The 19,441-nt window shown below is 42.9% G+C and overlaps 1 protein-coding gene across 1 annotated transcript in view; it reads right to left on the bottom strand.

Annotated features, from left to right (window-relative positions):
- klhl5 (kelch-like family member 5) overlaps nt 1–4,834 on the bottom strand; it is a 31,819-nt gene extending 26,985 nt beyond the window's left edge. Inside the window, 1 exon segment of the mRNA XM_022206073.2 lies at nt 3,920–4,834. Within this exon segment, the coding sequence (XP_022061765.2) occupies nt 3,920–4,521 (602 nt within the window). The 5' untranslated portion in view covers nt 4,522–4,834.
- Nucleotides 4,835–19,441: the final 14,607 nt, after the last annotated feature.

Here is a 19,441-nt window from a genome sequence, read left to right as displayed (position 1 = left end):
AAGGCTACTGTATGTCGCCAGAAGCAGACAAAAGCTCTTTAATGGTCCAATTACTAGGAGTAAATGGCCAGATAAATTTAGCCCACTTAAAAGAGAATCTGCCAATTAAATAGCTGTGGGAGCCGAGCCCATAGGATATGCTGTAATTTACTCTGCTCCCTAATGGCAACCAGTTTCTTTGCATCTATACCAACAACGGGAAACAAAGCAGGGTTTTGGGACAGGATGGTTTCAACATTCGTTATTCACTGATGGAAGACTTGAAGCCGAGGGCTGTTTTGTCTTATTTTGTCAGTCACAGCTGATGAGGTATATGTGTGAGTTTGTGCGTGCATGTGTTTGTCAAAGATAAGAACCAAAGCATAGCTACCCTGTGAATCATCAGCCACCATGGCTCCCACAGCAGCATTTAATTTATGAGAGCCAGAGCTGTAGTCTCATTTTTTAATTTAACAGCAGAAGTGGCAGGGACTGGCCCGATGGCACAAAGAGATTAAAAAAAGGATTCTCCAAGGATACCATTTCAGCACCACAGATAAAAGAGAAATCGCACTCTTCTCGGAATGAAGTATGTCTGTGCGTGTATACAAAGTTCAGACTGTTGCAAATAAAACTGTCCCAAATTGAAATTTTGGACACGAGTATTCTCTGAGGAATAAACAGCGAGGAAGCTAGACTAAAGCACACAGCAACAAATTCTGGGAAAGTCATTAGAAAATGTGGCTTGTGTGCAAAACACGATATAAAATTTAAAGATTGAATGATCACAAACCATGTGCTTGAGTAGTGTGTCCCCTTTCTAGGTCTAAGTCAAGTCAACTACAGAGTCTGGAGCTGGAAGTTGCTCACAATTTTGCAGCTTAGCTCTGTCATATTGTTATTCTGGTTCCCTGAATTGAAATTAATTGAATATCTGTAAGTTTTGGAGAAGAGATCCCTCCTCTGTTGCTCTTTAGCTTTCAGTAAAAGGTTTCTACTATTCAGTTTTTATATGTCTGACTAATACTGGCTATAACAAATGTTTTTAGAGCAACAAATCACTATGTGGGGTATGAAAGGGGTCACTTTAGCGGCAAACCCACAGAGAATTAGCACTAGTCTCTGCGGTTACACGGAACTTTACAACATCTATCAGCTCATTTTGGATTTTCCAGCCGGCAGCTTTACTCTTTTGCTTCAGCCTTTGGTCTCACTCCCATCCGCTTCGTATTCAGTCACAGCAGGCAGCTGTTTGAAGCAAAATATCCTCTAAATTTCACCTGTGTACTATCTGCTCAGCATCAAATCTGTAAACTAAGTAGTGTACATAGTAGTGCATTTATCAGCTAAAGAGCTTTATAATTGTACAGCTGTTGATGGAGCCCAAAAGAGGACTAAAGGAGAGAAGAACAGTGGACAGAAGCTGCTGGATTTGAGTCAGACCTGCATGGAAACAACTTCACTGTGCAAGTTTAAAGGTCTCTGAGGGAAATTAGTGTGATTTGTGACTTTAAGAGCAATCTCCACCACTGTTAGGGTAAAGACTGGCGCATATGGCTTGCACAGTATGAGTATTTATGCACAAATTTAGTGTGTGTGCTGTTCTCTGATGAGCTGTAGCAGGAGTTATCTTCCCTCCGCCTCAGTCTACTCTATCCATCTCCTGTCCCCACTTTTATATCTCCAACTAATCTCATCATTCACTCACTTCATCCCACCTCATCCCATCATCCATCTTTGCCTCCATTTTCTCTCTTCCCTATCCTGTTGTAGCCCTCCAAGGAGGCTTTTTGGCTAGCTTTCCTGCCCTCTAGTGTGTGCGAGTGTGTGTGTTTGTGTAAGTGTGTGTATGCAGACGAATGGTGTGGCTAAATACTGCCAGAGGAGATGGCTTTGAAGTGGGGGAATGCTGCCTTCCAGTCCCCTTAACTGAGCCTGGCAGGCACTCAACACGGACACAGAGAGAGAGAGGAGGGAGAAAGAGAGAGTGTCTGGGGCGAATCAACACCATGCAGCCAGATTTTTTAAACCCCTGCACCAGGCAAGGACACTCACCCAACTGTCATTCAGTGTCTCTCTCCCTTCCTCTCTCTCTTCTTCTCTCACACAGGCACATTTGCACACACACACACACTTCCCAACACATTAGCAAGGGGAAAAAAAGGAGAAATGAATGGCCGAGGGTGGGCAGAGACGTACATGGGACAGAAAGAGAGAGAGAGAGAGGAGGATTTAATGAAAGCTGGGTGGGGTGTGTGTGAACGTAAAGGGGAGAGGAGGAGATGAGTGGAGCCGTGCAGAGCCTTCAGCCACTCTGGGATTCAGTACGCGTCCCTTCCCAAGATCCCATTTGGGATTCTGCCACCCGTGTGCTTGGAGTATCATACTGTACACAGGATCTCTGAGGGGAGAGGATGAATCACAGACAGAGAGACAAGCACATGCATACACATCGCAAAACAAACAGGCCCACACATGCATGTAGCAAAAAAAAAAAAAAAAAAAAAAGACACATCTGTGTTGGTATGGCAACCATATTATGTGCACGGACATGGCTGCACGTATGTACAATACATACTCGAAATCCATTCAGCTTCACATCATAAATTTTACTTTCCCTATGCTAATGTGGCCTGTGTTTGTGTCTATGTGTGTGTGTACGTTACTATTAAGCAGAAGTAATTTTCTGTGTAAGCACTGCCAGATCTCATCATCACTGAAGATATGACATCAAGCCTTGCATAACAATAGATATTTTTAAAGCCATATTTCTCTCTCCTTCGCTCTCTCACACACACACAAGGAAATATACACATTAGCGGCGAAAACAAATGGCTTCAGAATGAAACAGCATCAGGCATTAATCAATTTCACAAAAAATACATCAACGCTTGCTCCCACTAAAAGCTGCTTTAAATTGTGTGTGTGTGTGTGTGTGTGTGTGTGTGTGTGTGTGTGTGTGTGTGTGTGCGTGGTGTCCAATGAATCATTTATTTTTTCTGATGTGTGCCTTGGGAACGCTGAGTATGATGGGAGGCTTTCAGATGCATCATTTTGCCAGCATAGTAAACACACACATAAACACACTCACTGTTTGTGTTTTCCTGTTTACCTCGTTACATTTACTGCAGCACAAAAGCATGGATCCGCATATGTCCACAAGAGAAGTTATGACACCTTAACTGCTTTGTTTTGCTGTCTCCACGGCAACTACTAATTGAATGTCTTTTTGCAGCACCTCAGCTGGGTAGCCACACCAGTGCAACACACACGCCACCACGCATGGGCAGACAAACATGCAGCACTCTGAGGAGTTTGAATAAAAGCTTCGCAATAAGACACTGAAAACAAAACAACATAAATGTCACAGTATGCTGCTATATGCAGAGCTTAGCCCTGGAGCCAGATTGTAAATTTGACTCTGAAAACCCCCATATTCATAAGGGTGGACCACTTCTCCTCCTCTAATAGAGGCTGGTTGGTGAAGCCTCATTAGGAGGTTGAGGGGAGAAATCAGTGGACTACATGCTGTCCCAAAGGTACTCTGCCATCATTTTCTCTCTCCTTCTTTCAGTCTGTCTGTATGTTAAGTCTGCATACTGACTGAACAGCCTCTTGGTAAATCCTCTCCATTCATTTTTCTCTATAAATTCAGCAGCACCACATTCACACTTTCCGCCTGCTGTGTGTGTCTGTGGTGATGAGGAAAAGGTGAACACCTCATTAGGCTACAAGTGACAAAACACGGTGGTAAAACGTGACAATGATTCATCTAATTACACCTTCTACGTTTTTAAACTCAGCTCTTTATTACTTGTTTTAACTTTTCAGTAAAGGGTGTGTTTTGTGAATTTCACAAAATCAAACTATACATTTTTGCCTCTAAGTTTCAGATTTTTTTTAAAAAAAAGTCCCAGACTCAAACTACCAAACATCTTACCTGCATGAGCTGGAGTCCGTTTCCGGATGGTTGTTGTTCTCCTCGGTGCCCGCCGCTGCCGCCGCCGCCTCCTCCTCCTCCGCCCCGGCATGAGCGGAGGGCTCAGGTGCCAGTTGGGGCACCGGGGCCTCCCCGGTGGGGTCCATGCTCGTCAACGGGCGGGAGCGACGGTGAGGCGGCGGGGAGACCCACGACAGCGCCGCGGAGGAACTTCTACACTCCGGCTGGCTGAAGGAGCGGGGACAGGAGCTCCCCGTCGCTCCAGCTGCCGCTCCTCCCGGACCGCCCCGACTCCCCGCCGGATCAGCAAACTTTCTGCTGCTACCGTTACACAGGTTAGACCCGGCGCTGCCGCTGGCCACCAGACCACTATGACCTCCTCCGCTGGGGTTTAAACCGGCTGAATTCGAGTTGCTACAGCCGCTAACTGAAGGTCCGTCTCCGGAGCTGCCGCCCGTTCTCCTCCCGGCGAAGTAGTCTCCTAGCGGCGGGGAGTGAGGCGGAGGCACCGCGGGGTGACCGAACCACCTCCATCGGATCCTCAGGATCTGCTTCACATCGAACTCCTTCCGCGAGGAAGAGCCCGAGCCGCTACTCGACATTCCAGGACTCGACACGAGGAAATGGCGGGGAGATCCCGAGCCGCTCCGCCGTCAAAGCCGTACGCTGCTCTGGCTACTGTACGCCCGTTAACCGCGACTGAAGGGAGTGAGCGGAATACAGCGGAGTGAACAGAGGGAGAGAGGGAGGAGAGAGAGGAGGTCCACAGAGTTTTAACGGCAGTGCCAAAGAAATCCACGATCAACCACAAACATCTGTCACAAGGACGCATTAATGCCACGTGCCACAGACACGTTGTACCATCATTACCATCATTATTACCATCGTCATCATCAGGCCAGACAATCCCACCAGCAAATGGGTTCAAGTCCATCAACAGAAAATAAATGGCCAACTAGTCCACTAGGCTGTTGATGTAGGCTATAACCAACTTCTTGGTCCCTTGTTCTACAAAATGCAAACCATTGAGGAAAAAATTCAAAATTGCATGCTTACTGTTATTAAACTAAAGAAAAGCAGCAAATCCTCAATGAGAAGCTGCAAACAATGAATGTTTCATTGTCAGTTAAATTTTATATTGATTACTTATTTTTAAGCAAACACACCAAACCCAATCTGGTTCCAGCTTTTCCAGCATTTGCATTTATTGCTATAATAGCAAATTAAATACCAGTGAATTTAGATTGAAAACATTGCTTTAGATCAGAAGATAGCTAATTAGAATATTGACAACAAAAATAATTATTAGTTGCAGCCTATATGTATTACACACATTCAGGATGTATTGATCAGCCACAATATTAAAACCACCTGTGTGATATTGTGTGGATCCTCATCATGCTGCCAGAAAAGTCAAGACGTAGACTCCACAAAACCTCTGAAGGTGTCCTGTGGTGTCAGGCAACCAAATGTTACAGCAGCAGATCTTTCAAGTGCTGTATGTTACAAAGTGGGGCCTCCATGGATCCAACCTGTTCCAGCACAGATGCTTGATTGGATTGAGGTTTAAAAGCCTTTGACATGTCCCTCAAATCATTCTTAACCCTTTTTCTTTGCGGTATGACTGGGTGCATTATTCTGCTGAAGGAGACCACTCCCATCAGGGACCAGGACCATGAAGGGAAGCTCGTGGTCTTCAACTATATTTAGGTTCATAGTCTTTCGTAGCAGAATGTTGCCCAGAGCATCACACTGTCCTCTTCCTATAGTGTGTCCTGCTGCCATGTGTTCCACAGGTAAATAGCACATACACACCTGTCTGTCCACATGATGCAAATGAAAACACAAGTTGTTGAACAAGCCCAGTTCTTCCACTGTCCCAGGAACTTCTTCTGATACTCACACACTCATTTCAGGTGTATTTAAAGATGGACAGGGTCAGCATGGGCACTCAACAATTTATGCTTTGGTAACCATTCTTTGGGATCAACCTTTTCTCTCCATGCGCATCACTGAGCCTTAAGCATCCATTACCTTGTTGTCAGCTCAGTGGTTGCCTTCCCTTGCAGCATTTTTTGTAGGTACTAACCACTGCATGCTGGAAACACTTTGCAAGATCTGCCGTTTTGGAGATACTCTGGCTTGGTAATCCAGCCATCACAGTTTACGTGTTGTCAGCATCACTCAAAACCTCACACCTCCCCATTTCTCCTGCTTCCAACACATCAACTTCAACAGCTGATTGTTCACTAATGTATTCCCTCCCTTTGGCAGGTGCCACGGTAATGCGATAGTCTTCGTTTTTCACTTCACCTGCCAGTGTCTGACGATGTGGCTGATGTGTGTAAATCTGTTCACAAAGTCACATTATGGGATTCATTGCGAATTTCTGAAAAGAAAGACATGTCACAATGATAGAACATGAAGGTTTGTGAGGCTACAGCAATCATTATGTGTTCATCAAGACTCTAAAATGTAATGAGGCAGTGGATACAGGCTCTTTATCATCTTCATTCCCACCCTGTCTGGCTGTTTCACTCCTCTCAGTTTGTTCCTCATTGTCCGTCTTATTGCATCTGAACAATCGTACTTTGCTAGGAAGCCTGCTGCAATAAGCTGACATGCTACTTTCTGATTTGGGCAGATACTGAAACGAGTAAATAGACAGCATTTTTATGAATCACAACTACCTGAGTGTCCTTGAAAATGAAATTTCACTCGAGTCCCGTCCATTGTCACTCAGACACACACACCTCTTTCTCTTTCCCTTTCACACCATCCTATACACCTTTCTCCGTCTCTCCACAAACCATTACTCTTCTCTATCTGTCTATTTCTCCTTCAACACCTTTTTATTCCCTCCATCTGCAATGCAGCAGCTATTCATAGACAATAATGATCAGTGGGAGTGGGTCCTGTGGGAGCCATCCCAACCAGACACCCGGGGCACCCAGCGGACCAGCCAGCCAGAACCTCCCTTACTTCCCGCAGTAACCCCAGGACGACCACAGGATGTGCTGAAGCCATGGAGCCGGAACACACTGTGTTCTGGATGGAGTCCCAGCAACAGGAGGGGGGGGGTGCTTTAGGAGCCCCACTCTAGCAAAAATCAATAAGTCAAACAGCCGAGGTCAGTTTGTGAATTACACAGACGGCAGACGTGTTACTCATAAATTGGTCCTGCAGAATAACAGCCATTTCCAGAGACTCATTTTTTCCATAAATAAATGACTGAGAGGAGCAGTTGAATATGGCCGATTTAACTTTTGCCGCTGTTGTTTGCCAGATTCTGAGCTTTTTTCTTCAGTTGGAGGATGCGCAGATGACTAAGTGCAGGACCACCCTGCTGCTCTATCTGATCAATACCAAAGTCAATAGGCACACACAGATGCACAAACACACACACACAAGCCAAGGCTGCGAGGACACATGAAAACAAGCAGCAGTATCATTAAGTCAAAGAAATAACAAAAGGTCAGAGGAGCAAGGTCTGAGAGTCAAGAGCAAGATGTCACGGTGAGCCAGAACAGATACACATCCAGCTGCCTTGGATGTTTCTGGATTCTTGGATGGTTATTGAAACAAACCTCAAGCTATGGCAAAGAACTTATCTGATACAGACAATATGCTACATATTAAGCGCATATATCCTCTATAAACTGATCTAAACTAAACAAATGTTGGCTAAGTTAGACACTGTCCCCTGCTGAAAATCAGATTAAAGGCAGTGAAAGAGGGAAGTCATGCCAGATCTAAAGATGGCTGCAGTGATGTCTAGAGGCCAATGACTTGCAAAGGATGTTCTATAAAACATTAAATGCAATGATTTAGTTCCACTTCTTGTGTATCTGTCAAGTCACTGCTGCAATTTTGGCACTAGAGTTTTAAATTAATACATCTCACATAGAGGTTTTCTTCACTGACGTAAACGTATTAAAACTTTTAGCTGAGACTCAGGGAGCATAATGAACAAAAATAAATGTAACTGTCCAAATACTCTGTCTAAGCTGCAAGTTTAAATATCCCTATGCCAAGGAGTTTATGAGAAAAAGTGTTTTCTCTTTGAAAAGGAAAATTGATGAGCATAAGGCAAAAAACATCTTGTTGGTAATTTTCATGAATATTCATAACCTATCTCTTCCCATCTGATTTCAGGGCATCGATCAAGTTTAACTGCAAAGAGGAGACGATGTTGGATCAGAGAAATGTTTTCAGGACTTTGCAAAGCTTGAATGAGGAGTTTAACTTGCCTGTTCAACTATGGTGTTGTGAGGTATGACTTTTTAATTATGTGTTTACTTTGTAATTTATGTCACACACTCTATCCTCTAAATTTGTATTACACAGATGCCACAAGACAACAACAACCTTGAATGTGGCCTTGTGGCAGCAGCACCTGTATATTTTCTACTAGATCTAATTACCTGAATGTACAGTATACTGTGTACACCTTGCATGCTTGAATAAGGTCTATAATTGAATGCATTAAATAGAGTGGACACAAGTAGGTTCGCCCTTTCTCGGTTAAAATGGAAACTAAATTATTAACTTGTGTGCCCATCTTGCATATTGATTCTCCCCCTTAATTCTGAGCATAATTTGTGCATCAGCATCAATTTGGCCACATTCCCTGCTGCGGGTGGGACCCTACCAGGAAAAGGGTGGTAATATATTTACATCAGCACATGTTCTGGGAAAAGAGAATGGATTTCACATTTCATTTATGTGCTGTTGGGTTTAAGAGGCCTGTATTAAAGGGTTATCTGGATAACTTCATAATCCTGCCTTTTAAATTTTCCTCCCAGAAAAGTTCGCCCTCCTGCAGAGCTCTGTGCACAACTGTAAAAACACTACAAGCACCCAGAGAGTAAACCAATGCATTTCTGTAACACTCACAATGGAAATGCCGCTCTGTTACTGGGGGAGGCTTGGAATGGGGCTCTGAGGGGGAATGAAGCTGAGGAATGACAGGCCATTCAGCCCTGGTCTCCTTCAGTTGGATCTAATCATTGGTCACTTGGCAGAAGCCTCCTTGAGCCGCCTACTGTTATTGGTCTCCTGGCTGTGGTCGTCTAGGGCTATCACTCAAAACTCTCTGGCACAACTTTACGGCTCTACACCACTCTGGAAACACACACAACCACACACACACACACACACACACACACACACACACACACACACACACACACACACACACACACACACACACACACACACACACACACACACACACACACACACACACACACGAAAATGACAGCATGAAATCTCATTCGCACACACTTCACATGTAATAATCATCACATTTATATGCATTGACACATGCACACATGCATGCATACAACTTCACACACAAGAAAATGACAGCATGCAATCGTGCTCATACACACTTTGTGAGACTTTCTGCTGCACACACACTCTCACATAAATACAAATACAGAGCCAAATAAAAACAGGTAGCAGTCATCTGGGGAAAGCTGTCGTAAAAGCATTTTATGGGGCCAGAAAGTGAAACATTATCTGTCTGGCCTGGCTATGATGATCAGCTCATCTCTCATGACTGATGTTCATCCTCCAATGCCCCCCCCTTCCAACCGCTCCCTCCTTTCTTCTATCTTCTTTTTCTTCCCTATGCTTTGCTCAATTTTGCAAACCTTCCCGTATCTTCTCTCCTTCCCACCCACACTCCCTGCTTTTCTCCCCAATCTCCCTCCCAACCTCAATTTCCTGCTCCCCATCCCTTCTATTATAGCATGACACACAGGGGAGTGTGTGTGTGTGTGTGTGTGTGTGTGTGTGTGTGTGTAATGGTGGGACTCTGGTGTTCATTCCCTGAGGTGCAGACCTGCAGGGACGACGCTGCAAAAAGCCATTGTTCTACATAGGCTTGCAGGCATACACACATCAAGACTTGTCTTCAAACCCCCCCCCCCCCCCCCCACACACACACACACAGGGCTCTGAAAAATATGTAGCTACAGTATACACACTACACATTCTGCATGCATACACATAAAAACACAAGGGCATACTTTCATTCAAGTCACGGCCTCAACATCACACACAGATAAAAATACACACCACATACACACACACTCACACATACGGTCACTCCCTGCTTTGGTTGTGTAATTGTAGTGTTGGGTGGCACTGTGGCTGCAGGCGAGACTGTCCTTGAGACTCAAAGCAGGCTCAGACCGGCCAAGCAAATAATTACCTCTCTACATTGCCACACCAACCCCGCCCAACACATGAAGGAGGCAGGGAGTGTGAGTGTGTGTGTCAGTGACTGAGAGCATATGTGTGATCACAATTAAATTGATCTGAAGGTTCAATATTCAGTGTTGCTGAACCTGCTGGATGAACGACAACCTGAGATCTGAGTGTCCGTGATCTATGAAAAATCAATTAAAACATTCAAGGCAATAAACTTTAAGTCTTATTTAAGCTCCCAACCTTTAATCTTACTTGGGATAACTTATTCAAAGGTAGAGGTATGTATTATTTTACATTTTCACAGATAAAATAGGTCAGTCATGTTATGTCACTCATGACAGCTTCTGCCATCCTGATCAACACAGTGTCTCTTAATGTGATTCTTGTTACCTAAGTGGCCTAAGTAAGTAGGGTGCAAAAGTGTCTGAAGTGCATACCTATCTTAATAGTTTGCACTTTCCCTTTTTAAATTTTGCTCAGAGAGTAAACTATCCAACTTCTTAGACTCATACATAAAAATACACATAACCGCTTCCAGCCTGTAATGTTTTTCTTGGAAAAATGATGGATTTCTGGGCAGTTTAAACTTTAATGGAACACATGGTTGGAAGCATGATGGACCAGTTTTTAAACAACTTAATTTATTGCGTTAAACCAACGGCTCTTTGTGCATTTTGTCAATTGAACTAAACTGAAAAAGAAACAATAGAAACTTGAAATGGACAAACCTCTCATTAAATGTTCTTAAAAATAAACAACACATTTGTTTAAAGTGACTTACCAAGACAGTTTCCCATGCCAAGAATAATTTAAAATGACGAAAACTAGATTTCCTGTATTTCCCAACTAAAGAACACAAGTAAGCAGAACTTTTGTGGCTTTGTGATGAATCATGATGTAATTCAGCTGCTTGGCAGTTTGTTCATAGATTCGGGTCTGTTGGGCTAAAAGCACCAAATGTGGCTCAAGCTGCTGGTCTGAAGCAGAAATGAGGAGGAGGCTGGTTGGCTCAGTTCTTTCCAAAGGCCTGGTAGCAGATGCACACATGGACTGCTGTACACCATGGATTTGGAATTGTTTTTACTATACTTCTTTCTGGTCTGCTTGGAGGATGGGTTTTATGCATGCACAGTAAATCGGTGTCTATTCCAGACCATGTGCTTTGAGGGTAGTAGCTGCGCAGACGATCTGCAAAAAATTTGAGGGTATGTGAACATTTGCTTTGAGCCTAGATCCTCTGATGGTAAATTTACATCATTCTGACTAGCACAATCTTAAACACATACTCACAAATGCAGAAAGTATAACACTCGCCCAACTCCAAGCCCCCAGATTGTTTTCAAACTTGTAGCTGACTCAAGTTATGCCACCAGAAATAATTCATTAGATTTTTCTGCAGCTCCCTCTGGAGTGACTAAAGGCTTTACACAACCTATTTTCACATATGAAGCAGGACTAACATCCATCTTTGAGCAGGCTTAGCTGTGTGAAATTGATGGAGATCGCCTTTAATGTTAGAGTTAACTGGATGAAGAATGCATCCTGCCAAAGAAGGTCCTTACAAGCATAGAAATGCAGTGTAATGTGTGTGTCTGATTTGAATAAAACGCAGACCACCTTCAGCTGGTAATTTCTCTCTTATCCTCCATCACATCAGTCAATAGCACAACCACGCAGATCAAGGACGGTATTCTCTGTGGTCTGTATTTGTGTGTATGTGCATGTGCTTATTGGACGCTATCTGCATTCAGCAAGTGTGTGTTTTAGCTCCAGATGGACCATGTTGTCCCAGTTTCCCAAGAAGCAACTAATAGGAGAGATGAAAGAATGAAAGAAACTTGCCATCAAATTTAGACGCCTCACTTTGCTGCTCCTCCTCCCCCGCTTTCTGTTTCCCTACTTTTTCATCACTTTTTTGTGTCATCAGGCAAAATACATGCAACAGAGATCAGTGTTGCCTCAGCCCCACTGTTCAGCGAAGTGACTTGTCCATTTCTTTAATGCCTTCTCCTATTTTCAATTCATCTTTTGATCTCTTCCTGTAATATCCTCCTCTGTCCATTTACGGATATCTCCTTCACTTCTCTCCAAACCATTAGCCTTGTTCTCTAATTTCGCTTCCACCCTTCCCCCCTCCTTCAGGAGATGGAATAACTGTTTGAGAAAGGCCAGTATTAATTATGTGCGTCTCATGTGTGTGACTAATAGACAGTTTTGAGTGCAGATACAGTAGATTGTAATGAGTGGGAGTAAAAGAAAAGACAGGCAGAGAGAAAGTGAACACACGCTGGTGTGATCTGAGACATGGGAACACAGCAGGGAAGCATCAGAACACTCAAATGGCCCACAATTACATCCGTTGCTTGCACTGACACAGGCAGGCACATGCACACACGTAGACACAGACACACACTTCATCTGATCCTGTATCGAAGCAGAGCTTTCCATCCTGTTCCCTCTGCACAGAGCAAGACTTTGACACACTTTTACTGCCATGTTTTATTAACACAAATGTAGCGAGAAGAAGCACGAGCGTGTATATGTGTGTGCAGTTAAATCGATGCGCGCTGTATGGAAGCATTTTCCTACCGGATCTGGGAGGCAGAGAGTACACACATAACACGCACACACATGCATGCACACGCACTCATATGCACACAAGGCTTTGGACTGCCCAAGTGTGAACCGAACTGTCCAATTACTTTGATCCATGCCTGTTGCTGTGGGAGGAGAAAATAGTTTCTCCCTTTCTGCTTTAAAGAACATCACCTGGGTCCACACACACACACACAGACATACACAGGCCCACACAAACACACACACATTTATACACAAACATAATGGCTTTGGTCTGACTTGCCAGCTCTGGTTCCCCTAATTGCCTGGGAGGATGGAGAGAGTAGAAACGAAAGGAAGAGAAGATGCAAACTGCAAAATTTAACCACATTTGTTGAACAGTGCATCTGTTTGGCAGCTCCAGAGCACGAGGATGATGATGATGATGATGATGATGATGATGGAAGCAGCTGCGGCTGAAAAACAATCCTGGCTTCTGGCTCCCTTTCAATCTAATCACAATCCTTGTTATATCAGCTCCTGCCACACAGTCGTGCATACGTCTTTCTGCGAGCAGAGGCAGCCGCTGATGTGTCGAGGCCCCGCGTTCGGCCTTTGTGTGCAATCCTGTTCAACTCTGACATTAAATTCTGCTGCTGCAGGACAAACATAAGTTTAAGAGCTGATGTGAGATTATATGACCTACAGTAAATCACACTGCGCCTTGCATCGGCTGCAAATCTAATGATGGCAAACTGAGGCCATCAAACAATATTCTTACAGCAAGAAAGTCATGCTCGATCTATTAATCTCTGAAATATGAGTAACTGAATTAGTATGTTTTTCTGTTGAAGGATGCACACCCGTGTTGCAAAAGAAGCAGTGCAAAATGTAATTCTGATCCAGTGACAGGAAAAGGGCTCATATCTCTCGACTAGTGTATTATTTAATAACCATCTGTTGTCACAGTTGTTGACATGACTCTACACGTTTGCTTTTGCTTTGTTTGTAACACCTATTTAAATACTTTGATTTTAAATGTGTTAGCGATTGCTTCATAAAACACTGATTTTTTTCAAATGTGCTCAAAACAAATTGACTTGGCTTGATAGTCTTAAACTGAGATTATTGAACAGATATTTGGCCATATTATCACTGCACCTTGACCTCATTAAGTTTCATTAAAAGGAACACATTATGAGGCAATGCCTACTGGTGATGTTCCACACACAAAGAGCAACATTAGCACTGATTTGCAGGTGAATGTGCAGTTAAATGTTCTTTTGGAAGGGAGGTGAGCTTTTGTTTTTATCATGGAAAGGACAGAGGGTGTCATCTGCTGTACAGACCGCAAAGACCTTCAAGGCAAATGTGCGTTTTACAATATAAATGAATTGTCCCAAGTTATTTAATATTCACTCCTCTTTCAGCTCTGTCCTGGTATCCACTGACTCCCAAAGGAGATATTTTTGCTCTTCAGCTGCTAAATGTTCCACTATATTCACAGAGAGCTGAGCAGGTAGTGTATAATGGATTAAAATTGGGGCCTTTTCACTGAACCAGCTGCTTTCTGATGCTCATAATGATATTGATGAGAGAGTAAACCAATAACGGTTTACATGTGGACCATAAAATGGAAACAATAAGCTGAGAGATGCTAAAATGCTCTTTAGAGCAGAGTCAAATGATTCCTTTTTGTAGTTTGCACTATGACTGACACCTTTCACATCTCAACCAATATAGCTATAGAATATAATATACTAGTCTATCCAAAACAATATCATAGAACATCATAAAAAGGTTATTTTTTCTGTAATGTCATTAAAAAAATGCAAATTTTATTCATTATTGTTATTAAACCCATTATCTCAGAATAATTGGAATATTTCCCAAGATCAATCAAACTGAGGTTTACAACACAGAGATGTCCAACTCTGGCAAAGTGTGTCTATTGAAACACTCAGTACTTGGTTGGGGCTGCTTGGATTACCGCATCAACGTCGCACTGCATGGAGGCGATCAGCCTGTGGCACTGCTGAGATGTTATTAAAGCCCACATTGCTTTGATAGCAGCCTACCGCTCGTCTGTATTTTTGGGTTGAGTGTTTCTCCTCTTCATCTTGACAATGTCTATTTCTATGGAGTCAGGTCAGTCGGCTGGCCAATTAAGCACAGTATACTATGGTCAGCAAATCATTTGGGAGTAGTTTTGGACTGTGGGCAGATGTTAATTCCTGCTAGAAAAGGAACTCAGCATCTCCATAAAGCCTTTCAGCAGATGGAGGCATGAAGAGTTCTAAAATCTGGTAGACACTGTGTTGACTTCGGATTTGATTTCCGTTATCTATGCACCGCTTAGTCCTTATGGAGGTTGCAGAGGGGCTGGAGTCTATCCCAGCTGACTTAGGGTGAAGGCAGAGGACACCCTGGCCAGTCTGTATATAGAGAGACAAACAAGCACATTCGCATTCGCAGCTACAGACAATTTAGAGTTAACCTGAGCATGTTTTTGGACTGTGGGAGGAAGACGGAAAACCCGGAGAAAACCTACACATGTACAACTCTATGCAGAAAGATCCAGGGAAGGCTGGGACATGAACAGAGAATCTTCTAGTTGCAAGGAGAAAGGGCTAACCACTAATCCAGTGTGCAGCTCACCTTAATGAAACATGACACCCAAAATCATCACAGACTGCGCAAACTTCACACTAAAATTCCAACTCCTTGAATTCTGAGTCTCTCCGCTCTTCTTCAAGACTCCAGGATCTTGATTTCCTAAAGGTTTCCAAAAGGATTTTGGACCACTGAGCAACAGTCCAGTTCTTTTTGTTCCTTCGTCCAGGTAAGATCTTCTTCTCTGATTCGGGAGTGGATTGACATTAGAAATGTGTCAGTTTTAGCTCTTTTCCTGAAGACGTCGGTGCCGAGTGGCTCATGAAACACTGACACCAGCTTCAGTCTACTCCTCTTGAAGCTCTCCCAAGTTCTTGAACCGACCTTTCTTGACAGTCCCCTCAAAGCTGCAGTCATCACTGTTGCTTGTGCACCTTTTCCTACCACACTTTTCTCTTCCAGTCAACTTTCCATTAACATGCTACAGCACTCCGCCAACCGCCAACCTTTACAGAAATGACCTTTTGCAGCCTTAACTCCTTGTGGAAGACCATCCTCTGGACAACTTTTGAGTCCACATTCTTCCCCATGATTGTGGTTGTGTGTAGTGTGCCAGACTGGGAGGCACACAGTGTTAATTCTGTTTGAATAGTAATTTATTCAAAGTTGAAATGAAATATCCCGATTTTCTAAGAGAAGTTTTTTTTTTTAAATGTTTTGAGCTGTAGGCCATTATTATTAAAATTCTAATAGAAAAATGCTTGAAAGGCTTTACTTGATGAGTAATGAGTCTAGAATACATTCAGTTTTCGCTTTCCCAAATAGCTGATGGAAAACATTAAACTTTTTCATGATTTGATGTTCTAATTGTTTGAGCTACACTAGTAAAATATAAATGAAAAACATTAGAGCAGGTTAAGACTTACACAAGACAGGAGAAGGTCAGAGGTTTAAGATAGATGCCATTGGCCCAGAACGATGGTGCAATTATGTTTAATGGAACAGCAGTGTAGCGCCATGCTAAGTAGCTGCTGCTACATAGATTCAGAAGACATCAACAGATAAAGAAAGTGCATTTATAACCAACTTTTTCCTGCAGTCAGAATTTCTCACAGCAAGAATTTCATATTTACATAAATTACACGTCTGTCTGAAAAAGACACAAACGATCTCTAATCCCCCATTTCTTTTTTTGTTTTTTGAGTTTGTGTGTGTGTGTGTGTGTGTGTGTGTGTGTGTGTGTGTGTGTGTGTGTGTGTGTGTGTGTGTGTGTGTGTGTGTGTGTGTGTGTGCGCACACGCGCATGCATGGAGGCACGTGTCGGGTTGTTTGCTCCTGTTAAAATCGCTGAGGCATGAAGTTTGCAGCTGCACACAACAGGAGATAATACACATCCTGAATTATTGATAGAAGAAAAACAACTCTATTTTTTTATTATTCCACTCTTTTTCTCTGTCTCTAACTGTCCCTCCTCCCTCTTTTCTTCCTTTCTCCCTGCCTTCACCCAGGTGGCAGTTTAGCAGCTCTTTTAATGACAGTCAAACGGCCCCTCTTTGATTCAGTTTCCAAGCAGATGCACACACAGACACTGGTCTCTTCTCTCAGGTATGAAGCAGGTGTGTGTTTGCACTCACATGATGCACTCAGGTCTGGGTGCAGGGCAGGCGGCAGGTGGTGGAGGACAGCAAAGGGCTTGCCGTGCAATTCATCAACCCTCTCTCGTTCTCTAATGCTCCATAGCTCTTTTTCCAATTTCCCTACTGACATTCTTTTCCCTCCATTTCTGCCCATCACCACAAACCACATTTGTCTCTGTGTTATTTTCGCCTTCTGTTTTTTTCCCCTTACATGCTGCAGTGCCTTCTTTTCCTGTTCATGCTCTTCCTAAATGGCAGGAGTGGTGAGGGAGGAGAGGAAGCACAAAACACAAGGGAGAGAGATGTAGAGAGAGAGAGAGGAGGGGAGGGAGCATTTACGGCCAAATAAAGAGCAGGCCTTAATAATTTACTCTGCCCTGCAGCCACAAGCCAATCACAGCCCATCGCTCCCATAGAAATGAGTGTGTCACAAGTAGTCAGAGAGCGATGGGGGAAAAAGCAGGCAGAGAGTGGCTGCTGCGTTGGTGCTGACAGTCCCCTGATACTGCGATAAATTATTTGAGGTGAAACACAGTCTAAAAGCTTCGAAACAGTCACCGTCAAAATGTCAAGGAAATCAAGGTGTCCATTAAAGTTGTTGCAAGATCATATTATGGTTACAATTTGACATCTTTCTCAACTACATGCGAGACTTTCTCTGAATAAAGTGAAATATTTATAAGAGGAAGGATGGAACCTGATGCAGGGGTCAGAGACTTTACACTCTGCCAGTAGGCCTTGTTCCAGAAACCATTTTGTATAGTGACTAAGGGAGCTGAATGCACTGAGAATTCACTTCTTTTTTTTTTTGCCACTTGAGACTAATTTGCAAACATACCACTTTATCACTGTATAAAGTTAATACAGTTAATGCGTTAGTGAACACAGCACAAGTGAGCAGCCACTGGAGCATCACTATCATGAAGTTGAAGTCATATTTCTGGTACACTTAATTAATATAGGTCCAATATTCATTTTCTTTTTATGGGGAGCTGTCAGGCAGGGGCTGTGTGATGAGTGACACCAAAGATAGAGTTCATCGTTTCATTTTAAAGGGAGGCCTAATTCTACTTTAAGATGCAGTTCTGGGAATGCATCTGCCACCATAATTTTCAATCTTCACACACACTAAATTGGTTTATGTTAGTTTCGGGGCTTTTTACATTTTATTCCTGACTAATCTTGATCATAATAGATACAAGTTTAGCACAAATCCTATCTCGACTTTAATTTTACCTCCTTTGAGACAGAATACAGCCGCAGTAAAAGCAATTGCTGACTTTCACACATGCATTTTCACAATTTATCCCCAGGTGTCATACTGTATATATATATATATATATATATATATATATATATATATATATATATATATAGTTAGCACACATGCTTCCATAAAAAGCTGCGACGGTATCCTCTGGTCCTTCCTGCTCCTGGTGTGAAAGAAATAGTGCCTCTGAAGCACTTTTAGACTTTAGATTAGGCATTGCTCTATCCAGCAGGCTCTAGGATTGGTCATCCTGAGAAAGGTCACCTTACCCCCCACCAATCATTGAGCAATAAACCTAATAGGCTGTAGAGCCACAGAATGAAGACGGATGAAGGGAACAGACGTGGAGAGATACTGGTTTCAAGAGGTGAAAGGGAGGAAATTAAAGGTGATCAATTAATATTATAACAGTGGTTGAAGATGTTTTACAATTTTGTGTGCTTGCTGTTAATGAATGCTGGCCTTATCCAAAACAATCTCGGCACACATTCACAATCTTAATGTACTCAGTCAGGCAGCTGACACCTGATCAATTCTAGATCAATTCCTCATTTGGTGTGAGTGTTTGAAACTGATGCATCTGTGTTTTGCTTCACCCGATGCTGAAAAAAAATAAGAGGAAAGAGACAGCAATGGATGAGAAAAAGAGAAGCGAGCATGAGGCGTCTCTCCCCTGCACACTGCATCAGACCTGAGGCTAACTTTGATCATCTCGATTCCTTTTACTGCTGCCAGAATGATTATGCCTGTGCTGTTTAGATTTTTGCTACCATAAATAATATGAGAACGTATATTTAAAGCTAAGCAGTGTTTCTGAAATGCTTCCAGTTTCAAAGAGTAAATTTTTACATGCGTTTTGACAATGACAGCCTGACCAGAGAGGGAAAAGGTTCAGGAGACCAGAATGGCTAAAATGTAGGGAATTAGAAGTTGATGAGAGTCAGACTGAAAGGAAAATAACAAAGCCAGCGACAAAATAAATCTCGGAATGCAGTGGCAGCGAAAACAGTTGTCAAAAAAGAAAGTATTTAAAAACTGGGCATGCTACCTTTATTGGCGTCATATTTGTCAGAAAGATTTGGAGAACCAAGACTCCTGCACAGCATGTTATACATCAGGTAAGTTCTGAAGACTTCCTAAAGCTCTCCAAGTAAACCTAACTCATATTAAGAGATCAGAGACAATTCATTAACAGTTGTCTCTAAGCAAAACTGAAAACAAGCACTG

This window comes from Acanthochromis polyacanthus, chromosome 3 (genome assembly GCF_021347895.1).
Source record: "Acanthochromis polyacanthus isolate Apoly-LR-REF ecotype Palm Island chromosome 3, KAUST_Apoly_ChrSc, whole genome shotgun sequence".
NCBI lineage: Eukaryota > Metazoa > Chordata > Actinopteri > Pomacentridae > Acanthochromis > Acanthochromis polyacanthus.
This window is presented reverse-complemented; position numbering and strand designations above follow the sequence as displayed.